At 34.3% G+C, this 27,258-nt stretch overlaps 3 protein-coding genes and 1 long non-coding RNA gene across 6 annotated transcripts; 2 read left to right on the forward strand and 2 right to left on the reverse strand.

The window, feature by feature from the left end:
- Positions 1–418: 418 nt before the first annotated feature.
- Positions 419–9,452, reverse strand: LOC101254504 (translation initiation factor IF-2, chloroplastic). Its single transcript, XM_004243179.5, has 13 exons — positions 9,073–9,452; positions 7,298–8,925; positions 7,159–7,191; positions 6,919–7,032; positions 6,594–6,743; positions 6,402–6,500; positions 6,263–6,325; positions 5,355–5,510; positions 5,062–5,127; positions 4,029–4,259; positions 2,811–3,086; positions 2,098–2,286; positions 419–1,046 (listed from the first exon to the last, which is right to left on the reverse strand). Exons 2-13 carry the CDS (start codon positions 8,789–8,791, stop codon positions 885–887), a joined length of 3,033 nt encoding a protein of 1,010 aa, XP_004243227.1. The 5' UTR covers positions 8,792–8,925; positions 9,073–9,452; the 3' UTR covers positions 419–884.
- A 4,359-nt stretch (positions 9,453–13,811) lies between these two features.
- On the forward strand, positions 13,812–21,942 carry LOC101253914 (uncharacterized). 2 transcript variants are annotated; one of them, XR_742379.4, is made up of 9 exons: positions 13,812–14,091; positions 15,092–15,341; positions 15,700–15,823; positions 17,578–17,924; positions 18,008–19,772; positions 20,249–20,505; positions 21,017–21,119; positions 21,560–21,606; positions 21,684–21,942. XR_742379.4 is itself a non-coding variant. In XM_010325334.4 (8 exons), exons 1-7 carry the CDS (start codon positions 14,003–14,005, stop codon positions 21,086–21,088), a joined length of 2,904 nt encoding a protein of 967 aa, XP_010323636.1. In that variant the 5' UTR covers positions 13,843–14,002; the 3' UTR covers positions 21,089–21,119; positions 21,560–21,942. The 2 variants fall into 2 exon arrangements, 1 of the variants encoding a protein (XP_010323636.1); XM_010325334.4 differs by having other exon boundaries at positions 13,843–14,091; positions 21,560–21,942.
- Positions 21,943–22,852: 910 nt separating this feature from the next.
- On the reverse strand, positions 22,853–25,351 carry LOC101254218 (CASP-like protein 2A1). Its single transcript, XM_004243178.5, has 3 exons — positions 24,155–25,351; positions 23,450–23,567; positions 22,853–23,323 (listed from the first exon to the last, which is right to left on the reverse strand). The coding sequence occupies exons 1-3, from the start codon at positions 24,367–24,369 to the stop codon at positions 23,051–23,053; spliced, it is 606 nt and encodes a 201-aa protein (XP_004243226.1). The 5' UTR covers positions 24,370–25,351; the 3' UTR covers positions 22,853–23,050.
- Positions 23,212–23,693, forward strand: LOC138337591 (uncharacterized). 2 transcript variants are annotated; one of them, XR_011210893.1, is made up of 2 exons: positions 23,212–23,351; positions 23,428–23,693. It is a non-coding gene; the product is annotated as an uncharacterized lncRNA (long non-coding RNA). The 2 variants fall into 2 exon arrangements; XR_011210892.1 differs by having other exon boundaries at positions 23,217–23,356.
- Positions 25,352–27,258: the final 1,907 nt, after the last annotated feature.

A 27,258-nucleotide genomic window follows, 5' to 3' on the forward strand; every position in this document is an offset into this window, starting at 1 on the left:
GTCCATAACAGTGTCGTCTAGTTAATTTTGTTCGTCTTTTTTTTCCTTTTCTTTTTGTTTTGTCGTTTGTTTGTTACATTTTTTAGTTGGTTAGTGTTTTTTATTCATCGTAAAATCACGAAGAGAAAAAGAGACTTCTATATAGAAAATGATTTGAGCGAGGAGATTATTTGAATATATAGTAAAAAATCAACGATGATCTTTAAGTTATGAGTATGAGTAAAATGTGAAATTTTCGAGCTAGTTATAGATTATGAAGTAACGAACAAAGTAAATAGCGAATGAAGTACATTGTTGAACCGCAAGGCACATACCATGTAGTATGAGTAAAATGTGAAATTTTCGAGCTAGTTATAGATTATGAAGTAACGAACAAAGTAAATAGCGAATGAAGTACATTGTTGAACCGCAAGGCACATACCATGTAACGGAAACAGTAGAACTACTTGTTCCCTTGTTTTCTGAATTTCATTTCAAATTGAATGATATTGAGTTTACAAGATGAGGCATCTAACCTAGATGAGGCATCCTAAGATTTTCAATATTGGGGAACTTCATTTCTCCATGCTACTATGACTACATGTGTTATCATCATTCATCTTGAGCAATTCAAACAAATGATGGACTTGTGGCCCTTTACAAAAGAGGAACTCAAATGTGTTGTATCACTATATACATTGCAACAGCACATAACAATGGCCAATTCTCTGCAGCTCTCATCTTCTACAGCATCAAGTATATTTGACAAACAACCGGCAAAACTTACCCAACGTGATGTGCTGATCATCGCACTCCTCTAGCAATTGATTAAACCTATGCATGAGGAGAGGAGCCATGTATAACCCCAACTATAACCGCCACGCAATAACTCACCTCTAGTTTCTTCACAGGCCTCTCCCCACTTCTTCAAGTGCTGCTGCCATTGATGCTGAGGCCTCCTCGAGTGTTCGTCTTTTCTGAACTGAGTTGAAAGCCTCCAGAATATCACCCACCTCAAAGTCATCGAAATCTTCAACCCCAATACCACACTCCAGTCCCGCATTAACCTGTCAAAAACGGAAATGGTAGTATATCAGGACAACCGAGCAAACAATTTTTGGCTACTTGTGTAAGGATATATGCATAGCCTGAATTTGTAACGACAATATAGAATTTAGACGAAATAGAAATTTAGGACTCAGGTTTCAACAATTGTTAATTTTGTCAGTCCTTCACCAAGAATTGGAATAATACTTCCCGCATAAATCCAACAAAAAACCTCTCTATCTCAAGGGCGAAAGACCTATTTGCCTGGAATAACTGACAGCATACACAGAGGAAGAAACTCCAGATGAATGATTTTTTATGTATAATGCAAAATAAAAAAGAAATCCAAGTTGATGAAGCAGCTAAGGGGTAAAAGCTAATCATGGATATGCAGTTAAAGAGGGTCTCAGTGCCACTTGCCACTTCGACTTGTAAGTTTTCTATTTTTAGACAAAGACAAGATACGATAACCTAACTAGTAACTACACTTCAAAAATTCCAGAATATCAAATTGTCACTACAGGACTCTTCTCAGCTTCAAGCAAACCTCGACCAAAAAATTTCTGTAACTGTCGTTCCTATCTGCCATGGAAGGAGGTTGCAGGCGAGGAGGAAAGAAGAAGACCAGATAAAACAGTTGTCCGGTTGAAGCGGTTTTTATGATTCAATTGGGAAGTATACAAAAAGCGACAAGAGCTTTTTCACATTCGAGGAGATTTTAGCTGAATGATGGGGAAATGCTTTTGTATATAGTAATATTCAACTGCTGGAGTATCTTAGTGCCAAACAACTAAATAAAAAATGTACAAGACACATAAATGCTACGATCCAATTATCTGCTTTCCCATTCCAGGTAACCCTTAAAGTCAGCAGAAAGTGCTAGTATGTTTCACCAATCATATAGCCTTAATTAACACTAAATAAGTTGCTTAAAAGCACACAAAAAGCATTTTTCCATTTTTCTTTTTCTTTGCTTTTGATTATCCTTTCTTTCTTGATATAGAAAAACTGAAGGCATTGTATTTTTTTTTCCCTAAATTATCTAAAAAAGTAAAGTGTTTGTTTGTATACCTCTTTCACAGTTTCCTTCACCCGTCTTAAAGATTCGACCACACCAACATGAACTGCTTTGCCTTTTCTAGTGACACGAACACCACATTCTTCCACTACTTTTCCCTCTGTTACCATGCATCCAGCAACACGACCACTACCACTGCTGAAAACAGCACGTACTTCTGCTGAACCAATTGGCACTTGTTCCTGCAAACATACGAAGAGAATCACATCATTTTCAAATACTTCCAAGTCCATAGGATCCAACAGAAAACATTATAACATTTTGACATGAAAAAGGAAAAACAAAAAAAAAAACAAAAAGATAACATTTTCCCACAAAAAAGGTTGGTAGATATGTTCCTTTTCCACCAAAAACTCCAATTATTTGAACACTTTAAAACTCAAGTGAAGTAATGAGATTAAACCCTTGAAACTCTACAAGTTACTGTAATCTACAATTCACCCCTTCCCCTCGATCCACAGGTAATTTCAGCAAGAAACAGAACGCAAATTTAGCATCATGAGATGAAGAGATCACAATAATAGGTTCTCAAGCCTTTTTTTAAACAATAGAAAGCAAAAATCTATTGAGTATAAGTAGATTTAATTAAAGTTGTGAGATTAAACTATGTAACTGTGAACGTGACTGATCTACAAAAATCCCAGCCACTCAATTCACTCAGGAAATGTCAAATAGATACATGACAAACATATTTATGCATGTTTACCTCAACTGATTCCAGAAGTCCCTCCATTGCTTTTCGTACATCATCAATAAGATCATAGATAACTTTGTATAGTCGGATTTCAACACCTTTATTGTCAGCATAGCTCTTCACAGCACCCGGAGTTCTAACATTAAAGCCAAAAATAATAGCTTTACTTGCTACAGCAAGATCAACATCACTGGCGCTCACATCACCAGTAGCTTGCAGTAGGAACTTCAAAGTGACATTATCCTGTGGAAGAACCTGAAGAGCTTGTCTGACGGCCTCAATGGATCCCTATACAGGATTCAGGGATAGCAGTTAGTATGTAACAAGGCAACTACCAGTTAGTAGGGATCATCAAATGTATTACATGTATATGACTGACGGGATATAGGTATTATTGGTCTTTTAAACGATGGTGCGCCAAAAATGATTTGAAGAATGATCTTAAAATGTATCTCAATAATTTTATCAAGCATAGAGAGCTTAAAATAGCCAACTTAAAACAAAAAATCTGCATATATTAAAATTCAAAAACCTAAATTTGAACAGTTGATTGCTGTTTGTGGAACCAAAAAAAGGAAAGATATAGTTTAGATCTTCTTCAATAAGATCGCGCACTGTTGCATTTAAAGGTATTAAATACTTGAAACAAATTGAGACATGGTCCAACAAAAATTAAACAGTAAAACTGTCAGCAACAGATGGGTAACAATCAAAAAATTTGTCCAGCTAAATGCACCATCTAAATGTATGCATTTAAACTGCCAAAGGCCACACATATAGCCTAAGAATGATTATCACTGCCATTTACAACATGCATCCCACAAGCAGAAAACAAAAAATCTGCATTATCATCTCTTGAGGTCTTACAGCAACGCAAAAAAAAACAGAGAGATGAATTTGGGGCACCTCAGCAATTAGAAGGTCCATTTTATTTTCTTGGCTAGCACTGAATAATACAAAGAGTCAGCATTAAATCAATGTCGCTATTAAGCGAGTGAAAGATGAACCAAAAGAAACTAGGAAGTTGTACTCTTCTTGAAGATCTAATATAGACTCTTATAATGATATAACTTTATTAGTTGAAAGCCTCCATAAAGTTAACTGCTCTAAGAATTTCAAAACAGTGTTCATTCACATAATTCTTGAAATATCTCTCTAGAGAAGCTAACAGAATTCTTATAATGCTTTACAGCCTTTTCTAAAGTTAAAAAAAAAAAGAAGATATTTAACCTGAAGATCAACTTTCAGAATAATATTTAGTTGGTGCAAGTCTAGACCAGTTCCTCCTGAAACAGCAGAAGCAAAAGAAGAGAGTGTAATTTTCCCATCTCCGGCCTTTTCCGATAAACGTTCACTCCGCAAGGACTCCGCTCGTTCTTCAGCCTTTTCACGAGCAATATCAAGGGACTCAACAACCTCAAACTCGTCACCAGCAAATGGAACATTGTTCAGTCCAATCACCTATGTATTGGCCAATCATGTTGAGTATTTAAAGACACACACATATAAAATAGGGAAACTTACCTATATGTCCAGTTTGTTCATACTTATTACCAATATGGCCGAAATATATAAAAGCTATACAGTGATTATGTATAGTATATACTAAAATATACAAAACCTATACATTTGCTGGTTATTTTGTAAACTATATCACCCAAAGACGTCGTACTATAATTATCCCTAGAAAAATATACACATACAAAGACAGAGCGAGTGCTCTTTTTTTTATAAGGTACATAATTTTGTTAATGCTGGGGAAACACAGACGGAGTAAACATTAAAAGCTAGTCAGGGATGTTGTGTTCAGTCAAGAATTTCACTATGTATAAGACACAAATGGCAGAAAACGGTTAATAGAGCTTTTTTTTTGGGTAAGACATTTGGCTATAATATTGTAAATGTCACTTTATTTTGGTTGGCCACATGGCTAAGAGATTTTAAATCTCACAAGGATAAGACAAATAAAAGAGGTGTTATGACATGAATAGACTGGCCATTTAACAACCCATAGTGACATGGTCCATCCTTGAATCTAATAGGAATTTTGTTTAGTTGTAATTTATTATCTACAGAAGTCACTGATAGCAACTTCTGAAGCATGGCTAAATTATACTTCCACCGAAATGGCAGGAGCTTCCTGTTTGTGACGAATAGTTAGTCCATGACCTCTTAAGAGGAAATCTAGTACAAGGTGCAGCTGAGGACACTTAATTGGCAGAGTAAATGGGAGGAAAAGAAGATACAATAAAAGGAAGCATACCTGCACAGGCATGGAGGGTCCTGCTTCATCAACACGTTTTCCCTTATCATCAAACAGAGCCCGCACCTTGAAGATGTAAACCACGTATTATTTCATATGGGGAAAATTGTAGAAAATGATCAATTAGAAACATACTCATTGCTGAATACATATGTAGGACTAGACAATGAATTTTTTATAAGCCAAATCAACCTCTATTGAACCCTTAGAATCATCCGTAGAGGGAAAACAGAAAACAGTGATCTAAGTAAAAAAGCACTTCCCAAATTCTTTTCAAGTTCTAATTTGCTAACCTTTCCATAAGCTCCACCACAAACTACTACATCTCCTCCTTTCAGTGTACCATTCTGCACAATGAACGTTGCTACAGGTCCTTTAGATTTATCGAGACCTGCCTCAATCACAGTCCCCTTGGCATTTCTTTGAGGATTAGCCTTCAACTCTTGCAACTGCAGCAGAGAAAAAACAACTTTAGATAAGACCTATAACTCTTGCACAGAATGTTTTTATACTTTTTCTCTTCCTATAACTAAGGTCTTAAACAAAATTATGGGAGAAAGATCAGAAAATGGAGGACAATATTCAAAAAACTAGTTTATACTTTTGACCTTCCAGCTCCAAGGATATTCAGTAATCAGTGCTTAGTATCCCCTCTGTCTCAATTTGTGCATATTACTTTCTTTTCTAGTCTTTCAAAATGAACACCACCTTTTCTTTTATCAAGTAAAAAATGGTATAAATGGCATCAGGAAGATGCAGGTTAGATAGTCACAAAAGTAGTGAGATTGTAAGCTCATTTACAAGCGCCGCCTTTTTATATGTAGTAAGTTTTTAGCTCCTACATTTTACCCCTAATGAAACTTCTTATAGGAATGACATGACATGTGTAAGACCACAAGTATGTTACTAAAGCATGCACACCTTAAATTCAAAGGTACTCTTTGCATTATTAACTATGTATTCAGTCAAACTAAGACACATAAAATGAATGGAAGGAGTACTAGGATAAGTATGCAGAATGTGCAACAAAAACAAGCAAAAGAATCTCCTAAAAAGAGACATATTAAACCTACTAAATGGTATGTGTCACCGTGCCTTGGCACCAGCAGTGGTCGAGACATATATGATGGGATTTTCGAAGATTAAAGTAAGAAAAACCTAAAAGCATCAAATAAAACAGGCAGTCGCAACATCATCTTACCTCGGCAACAAGCATGACCATTTCCAGCAAATCATCTATATTCTCTCCTTTAAGAGCACTGATCTGTCCAATCAAAAAGAAATGGATGAATGCTGATATAACCAGAAAGGTGTTGCCGCATAGTTTGCAGTTTGTCTACCTTAACCATTGGAACGTCGCCGCCCCAATCTTCCGGCATCAAACCAATGGTGGAAAGTTCTTGCATGACTCGGTCGGGATTTGCTCCATCCTTATCAACCTGAAATTAGAAGGAGGCAAGGGAATCAATTGACAAAATTTTACCAAAAAGTAAGAGAAAAGGTGAGACTAAGCACATATATGTGAATAAGACCTTATTTATGGCAATCACAATTGGAACTCCGGCAGCCTTGGCATGTGCTATAGCCTCATTTGTCTGAGGCCGAATTCCGTCATCAGCGGCTACTACAATGATAGCAATGTCTGTTACTCTAGCTCCACGAGCTCTCATTGCCCCAAAAGCCTGTAGAATAAGTTAGAAAACCATCAAGCTGAGTTATTTGAAAAAGTCGTTGCTTAACATTACAAGGTAGCTTTTATCATCAAATTTGATGCCAAACAAAAACTGATTTTAGGACATAGAAAGCAGATGTTGTTGACTTCTGACAAAATTTAACCATTTAAACTGAATTGAGTACCTCGTGTCCAGGTGTATCAAGAAAAACACATATTTGGGACTTGGTGTCAATAGGCACTTGCACCTTATATGCCCCAATACCTTGAGTAATTCCACCAGCTTCAGATGCCGCCACCTACAATATCTACTGGTTAGGATTCAGTTTCCAACTAAAGTCACAGTGATCTCAGACAATAACCATACCATAAGCAAATTACAAACTTCAGTATGAGACAAAAGTAAAAGGGAGCTCCCAGTCTACCTTGGTCTTGCGTATATGGTCCAAGAGAGTAGTCTGTCAAAGAACAACCCAAAAGCACATGTCAGCTAGAGCTTAATATGCAGCATTAAATCATAAATATGTGCATAACAAGTATAGACTATGAAGTTCTATAACTCACCTTTCCATGATCAACATGACCCATTATAGTTATTACAGGAGGTCTATCTTCTAGTTTGTCTAAGTCATCTTCATCGAAAATTTCCTTCTTTTTTGCCATCTCTTCCACTTTAACTGTGGCAGCATCGATAACCTCCACTTCATATTCTTTGCAAACCATCTTCACCATGTCATTGCTGAGAGTTTGCACACCATCAGGCTTGATTCCTTTTGAATATAGAAGACCAAGGATTTCACCTTCGCTAGTAGCTAAGTTGTAGGCCAACTCCTCAGTCGGCATGCCTTCTTCACCAACCTCTAGAATTTCTACTTTGACAGGTGCAGACTCTTGAGCAGCCTTAAGTCGAGCTGCCTTGCGACTTGCCTTAGTCCACTTCCTTCCCTTCCTTGCTCTACCAGGAAGAGAAACATCAAGCTCTGATGCTTCCTCGTCGGGAATCCCATCATCAACCATACGCCTGCGTTGTCCTCCAGATACACCACTCTTTTTACGGAACTCCTCCCTGAATTTACCAGGAGGTGCGCTCTTTCCAAATTTAGGAGGGGCTAAAACAGCTTGAGCAATCACAGGATCAACAGCTGATTTCTTGGAGGCAAATTTATCAACCAATATTGTCTTGCGTTCTTTGGTCTTTCCAGCTGCTTCAAGTTCTTTGGTCTTTCCAACAGATTCAACTCCATCAGAGGGTGGGGACTTCGCCGCAGCACCAACATCCTTCAATATCACCGGTTTCTTGATAATAGGAGGAGGAGGAGCTACAGATGGTCTTGCTAGTAACTGTGGTTGAACTTTCTGGGGTGGCTGAGGGGGTTTTATTGGAGCAACACTTTGGGATTCACTATTCCTTCCACCATCAGTCATTGGTTCCTGTTTAGGGGGTGGTTTTACAACTTTTTGTACAGCAGCAATCGGATTCCCTTTTTTCCAGACACTCTTCAAAGTTTTCGACTTCCTGTTGGAAGAATCATCAGAATCAACTGTCTTGCTATTTCTTTGTGTAGTACGTGCACTGGCAGACGCCTTGTTAACCGAAACATTTGTTTTTCTGTTAGTTTCTAGCTTCTCCGCTGTCTCTAATGCCTCTCCAAGTGACTCAATCACCTTGCTTCTCTCTTCTTCAATAGGATTTCTTTTTTCACCATCAGAATTAGAGCTAAGGACTGGTCCATTCCCTAAAACAGGGCCAGGTCTGGGTCCAGGTTTCAATTGTGGCTTAGGAGCCGGCTTAAGCATAAGATCAGCATCATCATCCTTATTACTACTGGATGAGGATTCAAGAGATATTGATGTCCCCTGATCAGCAACGAAATCCGTGGTGACTGAATATCTACAAACAGAAACATAACGCCATCTTTTCCCACCCCAAATTCTATTTACGCTTCCAAAATTCTTCGAAAAAGAAACCCTCCTAACTAGTGAGAATGACCCTTCAAACTGTCCAGAAGAACATCCACACACACTCCCCAAACTCACCAGGGAAGCCATACTACTCATCTCTCTGTACACTTAACTTACACCTCAACCATTTACTTATCCAACCAAATCCCCACAAAAACTACCTAACAACAATGTAGCACTTAAAATCCTCACTTCCCAAAATTCACCTCCAAATATCAAAAATCAAGAACCTGGGTATACAATGAAATTCAATTCAATAACCAGAATCATGAAAACTAAAGCAAAAAACTAATAAAAATCTAATCTTTTTGAAATCAAGAAAGGAACCCCAGATGGAATTTCTTCTATTTATCACATGGGAGCTGAAAAGGTGTTACCTTTATGAAGTAATGACCTTGTTCTTGCATAAGAAATTGGCTAATGAGGAGTGGAAGAGCAATAGAGAGCCAAGGGTTAAGTTACCAACACACAGTTAGCTGGTGTTAGTTTGTGTGTACAGAGAGATAGACAAAGATGAAAGAAGCGAGTGGCTGAGAAGGAATTGAAATCAAAGTGAACGGATATACAAATTTGTGTGATTTCTGATAAGGCTTCGGGTAAGGTTTTCGCCCTCAAATTTATATTTTTTTCTCTCATATTTTTCTATTTTTGAATTAACAAATCCATGACATGATAACAATTTTTTCGGATTTTTCGAAAATATATTAGTAATAGCAGTAAACTAGAAGAGATATTTTCTAAAATATATTGTAGAAATAAATGAGTTATTTTTTTACTTTTAACTTATTTACATTGAAAAAAATTTAATAATTGACGGACTATTTAAATTTTTCAAATGACTATTGATGAAGGTTTGATCTTTCACCTTACAATTTTCTTTTTCATTTTTTCCTTCCCCACACGTAATTATTTTGTGTATGTTTTCTTAATTTTCAATTTGATGTAACCTTGTTGACAAGATAACCAAATATGATTTCTTTATATAAAAAATTTTAATATATTTTTAAAATAGTAATTTAATTTTAACGTTAAATTTAATTATTCAACTTAAAAAGAGTTAGAAAGTAAATTAATTTTATGTGTGAGCAACACTTGCCTCTCAAGAAAAAAAAAAATAGAGAGATATCAGTGACCTCAATTCTAAAAAGTTCTTCATAAGCTTCAATTTTAATATGACTCTCAAAAGCTCTCTCTTAATTATGATATTATGGCATATGAAATAATAAATGTAGTAGCAAAAGATTTTTTTGTTTGTTTTCACTTAATATTTAGTACATGTATTGAGGTTACTATTGTAGCCATGTTCCCATTTGATGGCTTAAATATTCTCAAATAGTAATAAGTAATTTCATATACAATGAGATTCAATTTTAAAACGTTTAATTAGGGGTAAAAGATTATTTTCTATGTTACTGTAATCTTTATTGGTGAAAAGAATTATAATATAGTAAATGATGAATTTCGAAAAAAAAAACTCTTAAAATTAGAGCTTGCGGAGGGAATTGGGGGGGGGGGGGGATTTTTTTAATTTGAGTTTGATAAAAAAAAAAAGTTAAAAGCTAGCGTTAATTTTATTATTTATTATTTGGAGTAAAATCCTAAAATTTGAGGCTTAAAATCAACCAGGTCCGACCTTTTCATATTATATTATTGGGCAACTTTCACATATAGCAAACATAAATTTCATATATAGTAAAGTTTGCATAATTCCACTCCTTAGCAAATATATAAATGTATAATTCGTTATACACATACAATTGAAGCGAATTGTATAAAACGAGAAATAAAAAGAGACTTGGACAGAGAATTGCATAAAACAAAGTGTATAAAACAAATTGTACAATTATAAGTCTATAGAAATATTATATACAATTTGAATTTGTAATATGAGAAAGAAAGAAAGGCAAAAGAGACTTTGGCAGGTAATATACAATTTAATTGAATTGTATAAAACGAGAAAGAGAAAAATTATATACAATTTGAATTTGTATAAAACGAGAAAAAGAGAAAGACAAAAGAATCAGGGCAGGAGAGTATCTTTATTGTATAATTATAAGTGTATAGAAGGAAAATATATGTATTTGCGTGTGTATATACAATTTTCTCCCGCTTTATACAAACAAAAACACAATTTATAAATTTCGTTTCTGTTTGTATAAGCGAGAGAGGCGAGCAAGATTAGGGAGAGTGATAAACGAGATCTAGGTGAGAGGAACAAAAATATATGTATTTATACAATTTCTTCTCGCTTTATACAGAAAGAAATAGATTTATACACTTGTGTTTGTATAAAAGTGAGAGGAAGCGAGTGAGAGATGGAGCGAGAGAGGAGAGTGGCAAGTAAGAGTTTGATGGAGAGAGGTGACTAACAATCAGTTTGCTATGGGGCACAATTAAATCAAAGGATAATTATAATAATTAATTTAATTTATTAATTTGTCATTATATACAATTTTCCCTATATTATATACATGGTATATGTCAAAAGAATATATCATTAGGGTATATATTGTCATTTGCAATTACATTAATAAATATATCTTTTTGTTATTTTCTTGAAAAAATTACACAAAATTGAAAGTTAAAAGAACAAATATACAAATAATAACACGTTGAGCCTGATAGAACTGCAAAATTATTTTAAAATTAAATTCTCAATTTTCTCTAGTGCTGCTTATATATTCGAATCCTATTGAAGTTTTATACAATATTATATAGTCTTCATTTAACTATATTTATGAGTTTGCAAAATTTAAAGGGATAATGCCCAAGTACCCCCTCAACCTATGTCTTAAATCTCAGAGATACACTTATACTATACTAATGTCCTATTATCCCCCTGAACTTATTTTATTAATAATTTTTAACCCCTTTTCGACCTACGTGACAGTATCTTGTGGGCTCAACGATGGTTGATTTTTTTTAAACTAGTGCCACGTAGGCTAAAAAGGGGTAGAAAATTACTTATAAAATAAGTTCAAGGTAATAGGACCTTATTATAGTATAAGTGTATCTCTGAGATTTCGGACATAGGTTGAGGGGAATTTGTGCATTTTCCCAAATTTAAATAGCATATGATGATTTTATAATTGATCACGAAAAAAAATGATAAATAATTTAATTAATCCATAAAATATATTATGATGGTTTTATATTTGATTAACACGTAAAAAAATTGCTGAATAGTTTAATTAATTCACAAAAATATTAGTAAAATTCAAATAGCATATGGTGATTTTATAATTGATCAACACATTAAAAAAATGATGGATAATTTAATTAATTCATGAAATATGTTAAATTGGCCGAGTTGCGATCAATTGATTAGCTTTAGTTATTTTTGTTGAAATTGATTTGAAAAAATCTCGAAAACATTGGAAATGAAAAGTATGCAGGATTCAAGAAAATTAAAAATACAATTTAAGAAATTATTTGGTTCATAGGTTAATCATGCAAAGGATTATAATGTATTGATTGTTTAAAGGTGTGAAACATTGGGGAAAAATTGTTCATTTAATATTTCAAGTGACATAAATAGTTATTAGGTATACGGTACAAATTACAATAATAATATCAATAAAATCATCAAAAACTTACATGTAAATATGTAAAAAAACAGAGAATACGTAAATTCTATGCTATTTAATAGAGATAGAGTAATAATTTTCAAAAATAACTTGAATATGCTTTTTAAAAAATTTACTCAACTCTTAAAAAGTAAAAGGAGTTTTCACTAAATTATTTTTAAAAGTAAAAGATGTTTTCACTAAATTATTTTTAAAACTAAAAGGTGTTTTCACTAAATTATTTTTAATGAAGTAATTATCTAATGTAATTTTTAGTTACGTAACACCTTACATATCCAAATAAGGATAATTTTTTAAAAGATATTAGATCTTTTAAATTTATATAATAGTATTTAGTTTGAATTTTAAGAGTAGATTATAAGAATAGCAAGTGTAATATTATATTTGTGTTTTGTAGTTACAATTTTCTTATTTGCGAGCCATAATTTGTTGTGGAGCATCTGATTTATATAAAATCACAAACATTTGACTCACAAGTATTTGATTCATATAAATTGAACGTTGCATCTATAAAAATTACCTTTATGTATGTTCTTTCTGTTAGGCTAGAGTAGTGAGCGAGATCTAAGAGACAGAAAGAAGAGAGGAGAGCTAGAGAAACCAAAGAGTAGAGAGAGATTAATTATATTTTTATATCAATTAAATAATTTTTCTCTCTCTATATACACACACACATATATATATATATATAACTACTACATATATGTATCAATATTGTGTTTGGACATAAATTATATCGAATATATTATAATATATAACAATTATAATAAGAACATCTAGTTTTGTTACATTAATCATATAATCTATATAAAAGAGAATTATAAACTCACTTACATGGCGCCACCACAAATAAAGATTTCTTTTTAAATTTATTTATTTCCAAAAGTAGTATCTCTTCATGGAATATTGTGATTTTTGTGAAGAAAAAAATTATGATTTTTATGATAAGTTTTGAGTTTTAACCTTTTCGAGGTATTGTAATTTTTTCAAGGAGTTGTGACATTTTCAATAAAGCACCATAAACATTTGTTGACACTGTCCTTTATTGTCTATAAATAAAGAAATTTTCTCTCATTGTCTATAAATTTTAATTTCCTCTTCTTTTGCACAAATAAATATTCGTGTACTTTACTTCTGCTGAATCACTTACTACATCACTGTATTTATATCAATACACCGGTGAGTAAAATTATTCTACTTTGAGAGGATTCGTTTCTCTCGGATACTAGAGGTATATAATTTCCTTAATAGGACATTATATATTCAGAGTGCACAATTTTTTTTCTTTTCTATTTCATTCTATTGTTACAAGTGCTCTATATTTTTTATAGTCATTAATTTATGCTTATATTATTAATATAGCACTTTAAGATTTTGAAGGAATACTTTACTTTAATAAAATGTTATTGACAATATAAAATATGTATGTAAAATACGAATATTACTGAGTAATTATATTTAGTCTCATGCAAAACACGAGTAATTTATTTAATTTCATAATAAATATGACTAATTTTACTTGACGCAATAAATACACTACGTCACACACAACTCCAAAGTCCAAAGGTAACATAAATATCACAGCAAAATCGAAACTGAAAAAAAAACAAAACAGAAATTAGTCGTAAAGCAAACAAGTATAGCTCTCAACACCATCACCGAAAGAGAGAAAACCCACACCATTATACACGCATTTTCACACAGTAGAAGGTGAAAAATCATGAAGGAAGAAGCTATAAGCTCTTCCCATGATCCTCAATTGCCGCCCAAATCATCGTCTCCTCCCCCTATCCCTACACCTGCTGCTAGGTAAACCCTAAAACCCTAGCTTTTCAACATTTCCCCCAATTTTTTTTTTATTGCGTTTATGCTTTGAGCTTCTTGTATGCTGTTGCTTTTGATTTGCCGCTTTAATTTCGTTCTAGGGTTCTAAATTCGAGTAATGTTGTTCGGAATTTTAATCCGGCTGGTTAAATATGAGAACACAGATTTATAGGTCAACCCCTTTTAAGTCTACTTGCCATTCAGAGAAATTTCTATGTGGAGCTTAGGCTTGTTCATTAATTTGTTATGTTAGACAAGTTTTTTTTACTTATTTTGTTCTTTTTTTTTGGTAGAAAGTTATTAAGAAATGTTACCAGTTTCTAAAAAAGTACACTCATTTTGAGCGCTGCTTGTCTAGTTGTTGTATTTAGTATTTACCTTACTGGTTTGATTCTTGTTGCTTCATTCATGTAGGCTGATGACACTTCTCTTTTTTTTTTTTTTTTTGCATAAATGGTGAATTCCACATTTTAGAGTAGTGTAGTATTTGTCTGTCTGAGTATGATTTCCGTGTGATTAACCACGTCTGAATAGGGTGAAATGTATACAAAAGGAAGGTGTAGTCTTTTGTCGATGGGTTTTAAATGAACCCAAACCCATAACTTCTGGCGTGGAGTACAGTATATATCTGATTCCATAATTTTAACAGTACAATGAGTTTAATGCTGAGAATCTTAAAAGTTGAACCCATTAAATTTAATTGCTGGGTGTCCACAAACTTACAAAGGCTTAATCCCAAACTAATTGGTTTGTACAATATAGTACAAAGGCTTAATATAGTGCAACCCAATTAGTTTGGGATTGAGAAGCTGTTGATTTACGTATTGATCTTATTTCTGCATGAGATGTGTAGATGGAAGGATCTTTTTCTCACTAAAAGGAAAAGGTGTAGATTAGAAGGCACTAGTCAAAGTTGATTGTTGTCCTCCAACATTTTTAATCTGTTAGGTCAGAAGTGAATTAATAATTGAATTTTTTGATGCAGTTCCGTAGGGGCATCATCTCCAGCAGTTCCAACAAATGCTGGGGGCACAGATTGGTTTGCACAAGCACAGGGTTCAAAAGCAGCTTCACTTTCCCGTATTGGTTCACAGCCCATGTGGACTTCAGTTAGCAATAGTGCTGGTGGTTCTGCACTAGGATCATCACAACCTTCATGTAGACCATGGGAAAGGGGTGATCTATTGAGGCGTCTGTCCACTTTCCAACCCACAAACTGGTTTGGGAAGCCAAAGGTCTGGCTGAAAGATTCCTTTTGCATCATTTCTTAAGATAATTGCATGATCTGTTGAATCCCGCTTTTCCTAACCACAGAACTCCCAAAACCAATACCTGTATGTTTCCATTTCTTGGCCTGTTTTTCTTGTATGCTTATTGGGAGCTTGTTGCGGAAATTGCATGACATAGATAAGAGATACATTTTATGTTAGTTTGTCCCAGGTTTAGGATGTGGTCAGGAGCACAAGGATGTTTACGTGATAGGGTTTCAATAATTATGTTTAAGATTGTTTTTCTTTCTTATCAATTCATAAATTGTCCATCATGGTGAAGTACATACTTTGCACAACTTCTACACTGCAATTGTTGACGCAGGCTTCAAGCTCACTGGCTTGTGCTAGAAGAGGCTGGGTGAATGTGGATGCTGATACGATTGAGTGTGAAGCTTGTGGTGCTAATCTGAGATTCGTTTCTTCTGCAACATGGACCTCTGGTGAAGGTGAATTCTTGTTTTCATTGACTATTAGGCTTTATTGGTAGGTGTTTTAGTTAAAATTTTGCTTCACTAAGATACTTCTCAAAATAATTAAATTGCTGATGCAGATATCATGTTAAATTATTGTGGAGTATGACCAGTGCCAAAGAATCTGACATAATATTAATATTGTTTAAGAGGGTTCTATAATATGAAGTCTTTCTCATTTTTTGATAGTCACCAGACTGGACAACAGGGAATCTTCGGAGTTTTACATTCAGTTGAGTTTCGGTCATTAGAAGATGGTATAGTTGGTCAGCAAGTAATCTAAACGAAAGAGAAACAAACAAATCGTGACTAACATCCTCAAAATTATTTCGATGAGATATCTTTGTGTCTTCTCTTCAAAAATTTCCTAATTGTGTATTTGAGGGACGGAGAGTAGAGCATTGTATATAGAAAATGTTGTGTATCTTGCAAGAATTGTTTCCTATTCTCTCTTCTCCTACTTCTATTCTTCTAGTTGTTCTCTTTCTTTCTATGTGCTCTTAAATTCTGCCTATCTATGTTTTTGCTATTCTCATTATTTTTCCAGTCTCAAAACAGCTCTTAAGTGTAAAGAAGTTGTGTCTCAACAATGTACCTCTCCCATATTAGATCATTTTGTCCCCGATGCATTGTAGAAGTTATTTCCCGAAGTTAATCTTTAATGCAAGATCCTACTTTCAGTTGTATTGAAACCAAGGCTCTTTCCTCTGTCGCTTTCTGAGTTATTCATGGTGATACTTCAATGAAACTCCATTGTGTAAATATCTGGTTAACTTTCTGTTCTGTTCGTTTGGGAATATTTTGCGATGTTATTTACTTTTCATATTGGTATGTTAGATTCAGCCATTCTGTTATAGGAATGAGGCATTGCTAAAGCCTTCTCCATCGAGGAAAGAGTTCAGTTGGAAGAACTCTTAGGTGGATCATAAAACATGAATGATCAATATAATGTGTAGCTTGCTTTCAGCTCTAACTAGGATTTAAGTACAAGAAACATTCATCATAAGGGCATTACTTGGTTCAGAAAGTAAAATGTATTTTGTATCCTTCAGTGGTGTCATACTTACCCTGTCTATTTCTCTTTGAGTTGACTGTTTAATTAATGGGAATTTAAATAATGCTAGTTTGTAAGTTTATTTTGTACTTAGGAAGCTACATGATTCAACTGTCCCACAATAACATATGGACAATTGCAGATTACTGGTTGTTTATTATGTGATTATTGGTTATGGGTTTTATCCACCCTTTTTGTGCAAAAATCATTTTGTTCCTACTTCTTCCCTTTTCAGTGTGATCTGTTTAGCTCTCCATAATTTCTGTTAGTGTGGGATAAAGTTGCCGTAAGTTCCAGTTTGCTTTTATTCTTATTTATTCCTATGCAAGGAAGTGGATATAGTTTTCTGCTAGCCCCAACCCCCAATTATGTATGAACAGAAGTCGCTGTAGCAGCTTTTGTTGTCATTTGAATTTATATTAACCCATTTTCTGTGCCAATTATGCTGGAAGAGCAGGACCATACCGAACTGTATTCTTGCCTTTTTTGCAAAGATAAACCATATTGGAAGATACGAATCTGATTATGCTTGATACTTTATCCTATATCATTATGATACTTCCTTTTAATGTGTTTGTTTTCTATGAAGAACTTTGGTATCATCAGTGTGAGTAGTAAAATTGTTGCTTCACACATTTTGAGGAAACATTTCTCATCTGTTAGTTATTTTTGATAGCTGATATCGCGGGGGAAGAATTTGCAAAGAAACTTGATGAAGGGCACAAGGCCACTTGCCCTTGGCGAGGAAACAGCTGTGCAGAAAGCTTGGTCCAGTTCCCTCCTACACCACCATCAGCCTTAATTGGTGGTTATAAGGATCGATGTGATGGATTGCTTCAGTTTCCTTCACTTCCAATAGTGGCTGCATCTGCAATTGAGCACATCAAAGTCTCTCGAAGTCCAGAAATTGATCGCCTTCTAGCTCAGTCACAGGCTTTTGGTGGGATGGAACCTATCTTTAGGTTAGAGATTATGTCAGGAACTGAAACCAACACAGAAGATGTCTTCCTTGTATACTCTCGTGTAAGAGTCTCATTTCATTTAAATTGCTAAATATTATAACTTTGTTATTGAGTTCTGAATAGATAGAATTCTTTGCAATTTAGGCTAATAAGTTGATAAGCCTGTGCGGATGGGAGCCAAGATGGCTTCCAAATGTCCAAGACTGCGAAGAACATTCTGCTCAATCAGCTAGGAGTGGATACTCCATTGGTCCCACAAAATATCACACTTCTCTGCAAGATTTTGGCCATGGAGAAAATGTATTGCCTTCTTCAAAGAAAAAAGTTCATAGTAAGAACGAAGCTGTGGGTCCCAGGTCTAAAGGTGAATCTAGGTCGCCTTTATTGGATTGTAGTTTGTGTGGAGCCACCGTGAGAATTTGGGACTTCCTCACTGTTGTCCGTCCTGCTTGCTTTGCTCCAAATAGCAATGATATCCCTGAAACAAGCAAGAAAATGGCATTGACACGTGGAGCAAGTGCTGCTAGTGGAATCAGTGGGTGGGTTGCTGCTGATGGTGTTGAAAAGGAACAGACAGAGGACCTTGATGAGGCTGCAACAAATGATGTGGGAAGGTCTTTGTCAAATATAGGAGTAGATCTGAATCTCACAATGGCTGGTGGATTATCCTCTTCACAGGTGAACATGGATGCAAAGCCTGAACAATTCGAAGATGGACATAAACGAAGATATCCAGTTACTGGGCAGCCTTCAAGCAGTGAAGTTGGTGGTCAAGCAGCTTCATATGAATCTCGAGGCCCTAGTTCCCGCAAACGAAACTTAGAGGAAGGTGGAAGCACGGTTGACAGGCCACAATTGCCTCTACAACCGGCTGATAGTGTTGAAGGCACTGTGATAGACCGTGACGGAGATGAAGTAAATGATGGTAGTCAGTACTCAGCTGGCCCATCAAAGCGCCCATGTCAGTCTGATGCCTTCGGGACCCACCATACTTCATATGGCAAGGATTCATCAGGTGCTGGTCCTAGCCTGTCACTTGGTTTTGAGATTGGTACAAGTGCTCCCAGAGATGATACCTTTGGCCGAAGACACGAACAGCTAACTGGTGTGCCCTCTACTCGAGACTCAACACATGTTTCATCTGTTATTGCAATGGACACGGTTCACGGTACAGATGATTCAATGGAAAGTGTTGAGAATCTTCCCGGAGACTTTGATGATGTTCATTTCCCTTCTACATCTATGTTAAGAAGTGCAGACCCAGTGGAAACTTCAGAATTGAACTACAGTAACCAAGCACAACAAAGTACTTGTCCGGCTGTGGTCAGGAGTGCTGGTGAAATGGGTGTTAGTAGCACAAATGATGAAGAAGTCGTGAATGCTGATACTGCCACTGCCAATGTGAGGGATGGCCCTAGCTTTGGAATCAGTGGAGGAAGTATTGGAATGGGTGCTAGTCATGAAGCTGAAATCCATGGGACAGATGCTTCAGTGCATAGAGCAGATAGCGTTGCTGGTGAGGTAGAAGCGGTTGCTGAAATTACTGAAAATCAGGGGCAAACAGGTGAATTTGCTCCAGATCCAGGACTTATGGGTGACTATGTCCCTGAAGAGGTGGACCGTGGAGATCCTAATGGTGATAGTCAAGATCTGACGTCTCGTTCAGTGGGAAGGGCTGATAGTGGCTCAAAAGTTGTTGGCTCTGCCAAAGCAGAATCCATTGAAAGTGGTGAAAAGAATTGTCACGTGCAACCTATGCTCCCAAATAGTCCACACCCTTCTCTTTCTTGCAATGCTGTTGTATGTTCCGCCCATGAAGCATCCAAAGAAGAAGTTACCCAAAATAATGCACCAGCTACTGATGATTGTGGATTCGTTGAGTCAGACTATATGCTAGCAAATGGAACAGGTAACCTTCATGCTTGAGTTTCAGGGTATCAGTTTCTACTGTATGTTACTACCTCCCTTCTTTCTCTCAGAGACCTGTTTGAATGTATGTGCAAAAGCACTTTGTATTGATTTAAAAATGCAGCTACATTGGGAAGTTTCTATATTCTGGTAAGTATCTCATCTCTCATTAGATAATAACATCACAAAATAGACTTCATTCAGCTTGGAATAGTTAAACTCATATTCAGGTTCACGGCTTGTAATGTTTCATACTGATGCTTACTGTGATTGGATTCAGCACAACTCTGGTGGAACTTACCATGGAATTAGGCATCGTTTACCTTTCTTGATATTCCTTGATTGGGACTTCACCTTTTTTCATTTTAGGCATCATTGCTTTTATACTTTCAAGTATTTTTTTTTCTTCTTTTATTCAGGTTTTACTGATTTGGTTATTCATAGCTTGCTGAAATGATGAAAACAAATGTTATCCAGGGCCTCCTATTGGAGAAAGCAACTACGAAGAAGCTGTTGAATTTGATCCAATTAAGCATCATAATTTTTTCTGTCCTTGGGTTAATGGAAATGTTGCTGCTGCTGGCTGCAGTAATAGTGGCAGTTCCTCTTCCAACTCTGGTGCTATTGCTCTCTGTGGTTGGCAGCTAACATTAGATGCTTTGGATTCTTTCCAGTCACTTGGACATATTCCAGTCCAAACTGTTGAATCTGAATCAGCTGCATCTCTGTACAAGGTAGTTGATTTTACATATGGTATTCCCAGCAATGACAATTCTTTTTGTAGGCTTTGTGAAGGAGAAGTAATTTTCTTTTGTTGTTTCTAATATGACCGGGGTTTAAAATTCTATAGTTAATTCGCTAGGTATCTTAACTTGATGTATGAACTTGATTGTTAACAGATGAAAAAAGGAAATGCATGTTTGTGGTATCATGTGCTGTTACTTGAAACTTTCTCCTGCCAAGTGATTGCTTTCACAAATAACAAGTTCTCTGGAAATTGTTTTCGCTAGACTCAAATCTTGTTTCTTTTTATCTGTATCTAGATTAAAATCTTGTTTGTTTTCTTGGAAGGATGTGGAAAAATCTCTTCCCATAGTCCTCTCAGACCATGGAATTTGTTGTCTCTTTGAATAACCACCCCTTTCAATTTTATAGCTCCAGGGGAATTCATTTTTTTTTTGGCCCGTTGTTTTTCAATCCATTCGTTGATTTCTGAGGCCAAGTATCTGATACAAAATTTCGCAGGATGATCATCGTGCACCAGGTAGGAAGCTCTTGGCGCGCCACTCTTTTAGCAAACATCATGGACACAACTGAATGTGAAAGTAGGCGTGAGACTTGCAATCTGGTATATTATGTTACTTGCGTTCTTCTTATGACATTTTGAGATCCTCTACTGTTCTACTGCATCATTTAATGGATATAGCTTACTACATTAATCACTACCACCAGTAGCAATGTCTATTGAATTGGCCGTACACACAATATGCTGCCATAAACTGAGTTCAATCTGGTAGCCTGGTCGTAGATTCTACCATGGTGCCCGTCTCTCTTGGCCTATAGAGTCCTCTAGAGTTCATTGGTCTAAAGAAAAGGTATCCCCAATAATGAGAGAATCAATTGATGTAGTATACCTGAGTAAAGACTATCTATTTTTTTGTTGCTGGAGGCACTTAAGTGATTTTATGACTGACACATCAATCTTATACCAATTAGATAGTGTTTGAGAAGGGGCGTTGCTTCATGTTATTTGTTCTATATTTGACTATTTTATCCTTCTTTTATCAGGGCTTGAACCAGCAATGTCGAAGTACCCCAATGGTCAACTTTGCAGTGTATGTCAATATACATCAAACTGTTTTCTTTCATAATGACTCATTGTTGTCTCACTAAAGATGAAATACTGTTACAGCTAGTTATATATGCGGAGTTGTGAAGGATATTCTAGCTATATTCTGGATTTTCGTGGATTCCCTTGCTTTTCTTAGTTCGAACTATTAATAATGCCTCAAATGAAGAGGCTGATTTAGTTGAGGATACTTTTCTGTTTAATGATTTAGTAGGTTTGGCTTTCAGACATCCTGAAATTTGAGACTATGAAGTTGAGCGAGTAATTCTGTAAAACTTATAAATGCTCAAGCAATATTTATATGAAGCATTTGTCCAGCTTAGACTCTCCTTAAAACTTGATTAATTTCTAAACTTGCCGTATTTAGACATGGCCATCCTTATGCTGTTAGTGATATTTTTTTGAGATGCAGTTGGATAGCATACTTGGTCCTTGATATGAGGATTTACAAGTATTTTCTTGATTGATTTCGAGTCTTTGCATCAGAGGATCTGCTCTTTGGTGTGGGATTTCGATCTCATCTTTACAGAACTTAAAGATTTCCTTTGTCCCAATTGGTTTGGCAATTTCATTTATTGAGGGTAAATATAACACATTCCTAAAGCTAAATCAAAAATTATTTTCATGTGTTAGTGTCCACGCTTTAAATCATCTGAGCTTACTTTCATGTGTTGAAGTCCACTCTTAAAATCTTCTAAGCTTATTTTCATGTGTTAATCCATTCGACTTGATTAGGAACAATTACAACATATCTTGAGAGGGAATTTGATATGTTTAGTTTGCGTGGATCTCTACTAATTCGTATATTAGGATTTGAATAAATAGAAAAATCACTTATTATTTTTAACCTTTAAAATAGTATTTGAACTGGAAATCTCGTATGTTCTCAACCTACTTTATTGAACTCCAAACCACACTATTGGGTAAATAGAAGTTGGTCTCATGAATTTGTTTGTAGTATATATTTTGAGAACTTTCATCCACTCTCGGGGGCTCAAATTTGAGACCTTTGAAGAAAAAAATAGAGTAACTTAATATTTCAAGACCTTTGATGGAACAATAGAGTGACCTAAATTCTGTGCTGGTAGAGAGTGATAGATATTAAACGGAGTGGATGTTTTAAAAAGCTGGCTCGAACATTACCATCATTCACCTTTCATCGTTTCCCTTGTTTACCCAGTCACCAACAACAAGGACAAATTTACAAGAAAACTTGTGGGACCAAAGAATGATTTGAAGGTCACAAATTTACCAGATATGATATTTCAAGACAAAACAACATCCTTTTCACGAAGAAAAAAAGAAGAGAAAAAGTAAAGCAACATCCTTGATTGTACCTAATTATCTAATTTATTAGCATTAGCCGTGTACATGATATAGTAAAAACCAACACCAACAACCAAAACTAAAGAGGGATCAGTTTCAAAATCTCAATAGTTAGCAATCTCAATTCCCCCTTTGTTGTTGTACGATCCAACTGGTGCATCATACTTGCTAAAAAGCCGATAAGACGAAAGCAACGAAAGCCCTGCATAACAAAGGCTTACTATGAAAGTAATGGACACAGATGCTGTAGCTTTGTGGCAAAAACCTCGAAATGAACCACATGATTCACTCCATGAAACTTCTGGATCTCCTTTATATGCTAAATACATCACCTCCGTCGATACAGCTCCAGCAGCCAGTATTGCATATGTCAATAACTACAAAACACAAGTGAAAGCAGAGCAGGTTCTGTAAGTTCTTATTCCATTTTTCTCGAACTAATATAATTCATATAACCAAATGATTCAAAATGTATGCATAGATTGATATCACAAAAGCGGAACCTGATCAAGGAGGAAGAAGGTCCAGGCTCTAGACATCGTTATGGGACGAGGTACGACTGCTACAATTGCTGATAAAAGTGAATAACCTGCACAAATTCCATTTGCATGTACTAAATACCTGCAGTAGATTCAACAATTAGGTTAATTTTCCCCCAAAATTCACAAATTTCTTCAATAAGTTGACAACTAAAACTCAATTTCCACAATTTTGAAATCAATAACAAGAGAATTTAAGCTCTATGCATTCACAGTCTAAAATATAGTTACATAATCACATCACTAGTAAAGTAATTTCAAGTAAAATCATGATGATAAAGTTTAGTAATATTCCCAATTCACCCACTATTACAAGGAGAATCATTGTTAGATCCTTTTTCTCCTTATTATAATATGCTTAAGCTCTCTCGATTATCACACTATTTTATTTCCCGTATAAAGTCAAGAATCTCTCGAAAATAGCTTATCTGTCTCTATGAAATAGTAGTAAAGTCGATGTGTATATCGATATCTTCAGACCTGGATTATAGAATTTCACTGGATATAAACTCAAAGTGTAGTTCCGTCTAATTTAGGGCTGGCCAATGTCCAACAACACTAGCCCACATGTAATATTAATGTCATAAATAAATACTATTTCAACCATAAACGATGCCAACCAAGAATCGACAGAAGAGGAAGACGGAAAAAAAAGAGAGGATAAATTACCTAAAGGTTCCAAGATCAGAGTAAGTAATGGAACCATAATCATTAGTTTGTTGATTTTTGAGCATAATAACAAGAGCCACAACACAAAGCCCCATAGGTAACAAACGCAGCATAGTCTCAGCTGTTCTCATACTGCTACTACTTTCATTGTCATCTTCTAATTCTCTCTTTTGTAGTGGACTACTTCCAGCCATATTTGTACTACTAGTTTTCATTATGTAATATTGTACTCTCTTTTGGCTTTTTGGCTTTTTTTTTTTCCTTTCTAAAAAATGATTTTATTGTAAGAGAAGAAATTGGGTGAATGATAGGTAGCACTACTAGTACTTATGAATAATGCAACTTAGCTAATTAAAGGGTGTTGGGGTAGTTGGAAGCATTAAATTGGATCAATAAAGATTGCCACACTTTTCCATGCAAGCCAAAAAATAAAGGCCATCAAAGTGATGTATGATAACTATCATCCTTCCCTCTTTTCTTTCGTATTCCGTATTCATATCAAAATCTGATTAAATTTAGTTTCGTCTCTAATAAATACTTCTGAAACTTGACTCGAACCTTGTGAATAAGAATGAAAGAATATTTACCACTCCACCCGTCTCTCTTTCTTCATTTAGTGTGTGTCCCCTACACGAAATTCTTAAAGGAATAGATTCAAGAACCAAGTTTTTGCCACATGTACAAGTGTGAGCACTCCATGAAATAAGAAAAGGGTCCCCAAATAATGATCGTGATGCATCATGCAAGAGAAATTATTTGCGCAAGAGAGGGGAACTCACAAGGTTATAATTTTACCAATAAAAATGATAACTTCCAATTTTGTTTATACCAAAATGATAAAACTATTACACTCATTTTATTTAAATATTGGTAGTGTTTGTTTGGATATTTCTTTTTTCTTTTTACTATTATAACGAAATGTTATATCATAACAAAATTGAATAAACATGACGAAATTTGACCAGACTCAAATTCTGTGCTACAAGAACGGCAAATTGAATTAGGTCGGCAAAATCTTTTACCTAGGTCGATCACAAAGTATCATTCGATAGAAAATTATATTAGTTATATATGATTAAAATTGTAATTATATCCATGCCTCTTAACGGGGAATATATATAGATGTGTTGAATTTTCATCAGTTCTTTATATACCTCTTAATATTTTGATATTTCTTAGTGATATTTTTTTAGGAATCACATAGTTTTAATATAAAATTACAATCTATCCTCTTTAATTTAAATCACATTAATTTCTTAAAAAGTAACACAAATCGGATACATTATTATTTAGCTCGAATACAGTGTAACATATATCGGATACATAATATGTAACTCAGATGCATTAAAAACTAGCTCGGATACACGATATGTATCTCGGATACATTAAAGACTAGTTCAGATACATTATAAAATAAACTATACATTAAATACTAGCTTGAATACATTAATATGTAGCTCGAATACATTAAAGAAATAACAAATTTTAGAAATTTCTAAAAATAGAAGAATATATTGAAAAAAAGAAAAATAAAAAACGTATATTTCAATACTTTTTCCAAATATTTACATGAATACACCAATACACAAAACACATATCATTTGTAATATTTGCTTAGATTGTATTCTCGAAACAATATACTTGCTAATCAAGTAGGAGTACTTACTATTTAGATAAATAAGAAAATAATTATCTTTTTATAAAGAAAATATTGCTCTAATCATTATTTTGAAGAAGGTTTTGTTTTAGCAAACAGTTGTAGTATTAAAGCACAACGTAACAAAAAATAAATGTATCAAGTCACTTCAATGAATGTTTTAAGGTCCCCCTTTATTTCATATAATGTCACCATTGTGCCACCTTGAATCAACTAGTACTCTATGATAATTTATAGATGCATTATGAATTACAACGTCTTACTTTAATTCAAAAATTAATATAATTAAACGATCGATTTATTAACCAAGGACCATTTTAGTGATCAACATACCCTGGTGGTCCATCTAGAAGACTCAACAATCAAACATGCCCTTGTGAACCAATCTTTAACCCTCTTGAATTTCCAGCTTTAAAAAGTATTAATAATACGTTTTAATTTAAGTGATATTATTAATTTTTTTTAGGAAATTAAGTTTTCTTTATATTGCGTTTTTAATATTTAAGTTATTAATTATTACTTCAGAATCGAAAGAAGACAAATTCTAGAAACTAATCGTTATATTAGAAAAGATAATAATATCACTCCTTAGCCACCCAAATACTTATTAATGTTGCTCCTCCCATGCACGGGAGATGACACACTTGCTCAAACTAATTCTATTTTATTCTGTCTGTTTTAATTTATGTGATACATTTTAATTATTAAATTTTTTAAAAATATATATTTGATTCTATTTATTTATGTATCTTCTAAATATTTTAATTTATTAATTATTATAACTTATATTATTTTACATATAATTTATAAATATGTCTATTTTATTTTTTAAAAATAAAGATTTTGTGTAAATTTTTAACTTTTAAAGAATAAAATGTATCATAGGATAAAGGAAGTATTATTTATATGTAGAAGAAAATTTAAAGACGGAAGCATGATAGTAGCAAATTAAATTGGAGTCATACATATCTTGTCTTTGTGGTTCAAATTTCTAGGCTTCTTGCCCTTTTTCGCCAAGTGAGACTTCGTTTACATGTCCAACATGTTTCCAACTCTAAAGACAATATTTTAAAATTCAAAAGTTACAAAAGCAAAAACAGTGGATAAATACTTTTCCTATTACTAATTATTTATCCATTTTAACAAATTAAGAAAGAATAAAATAATTTTGTTTATTATATTCTTAATTAATTACTTTTAAAAAGGTATAAATTTTTGAAAATTTTAATTTTTTAATCCATCAGTTTCATAATTAATATGAGTAAAATTGTAAATTCACTATATCGATAATTGCTTTCTCAATAAGTATGCCAATTCAAATGTAAATAAATAATTAGGGACAGAGAGAATATCATGTAATTCGAACTTATATAAGTAAAATTTCCTAATATTATCCTGTGAAGTTTGAGTTGTAATGCGCAATAACTCAAACTCCATGGAAATGCTT

This window comes from Solanum lycopersicum, chromosome 7 (genome assembly GCF_036512215.1).
Source record: "Solanum lycopersicum chromosome 7, SLM_r2.1".
NCBI classification, from domain to species: Eukaryota; Viridiplantae; Streptophyta; class Magnoliopsida; order Solanales; family Solanaceae; genus Solanum; species Solanum lycopersicum.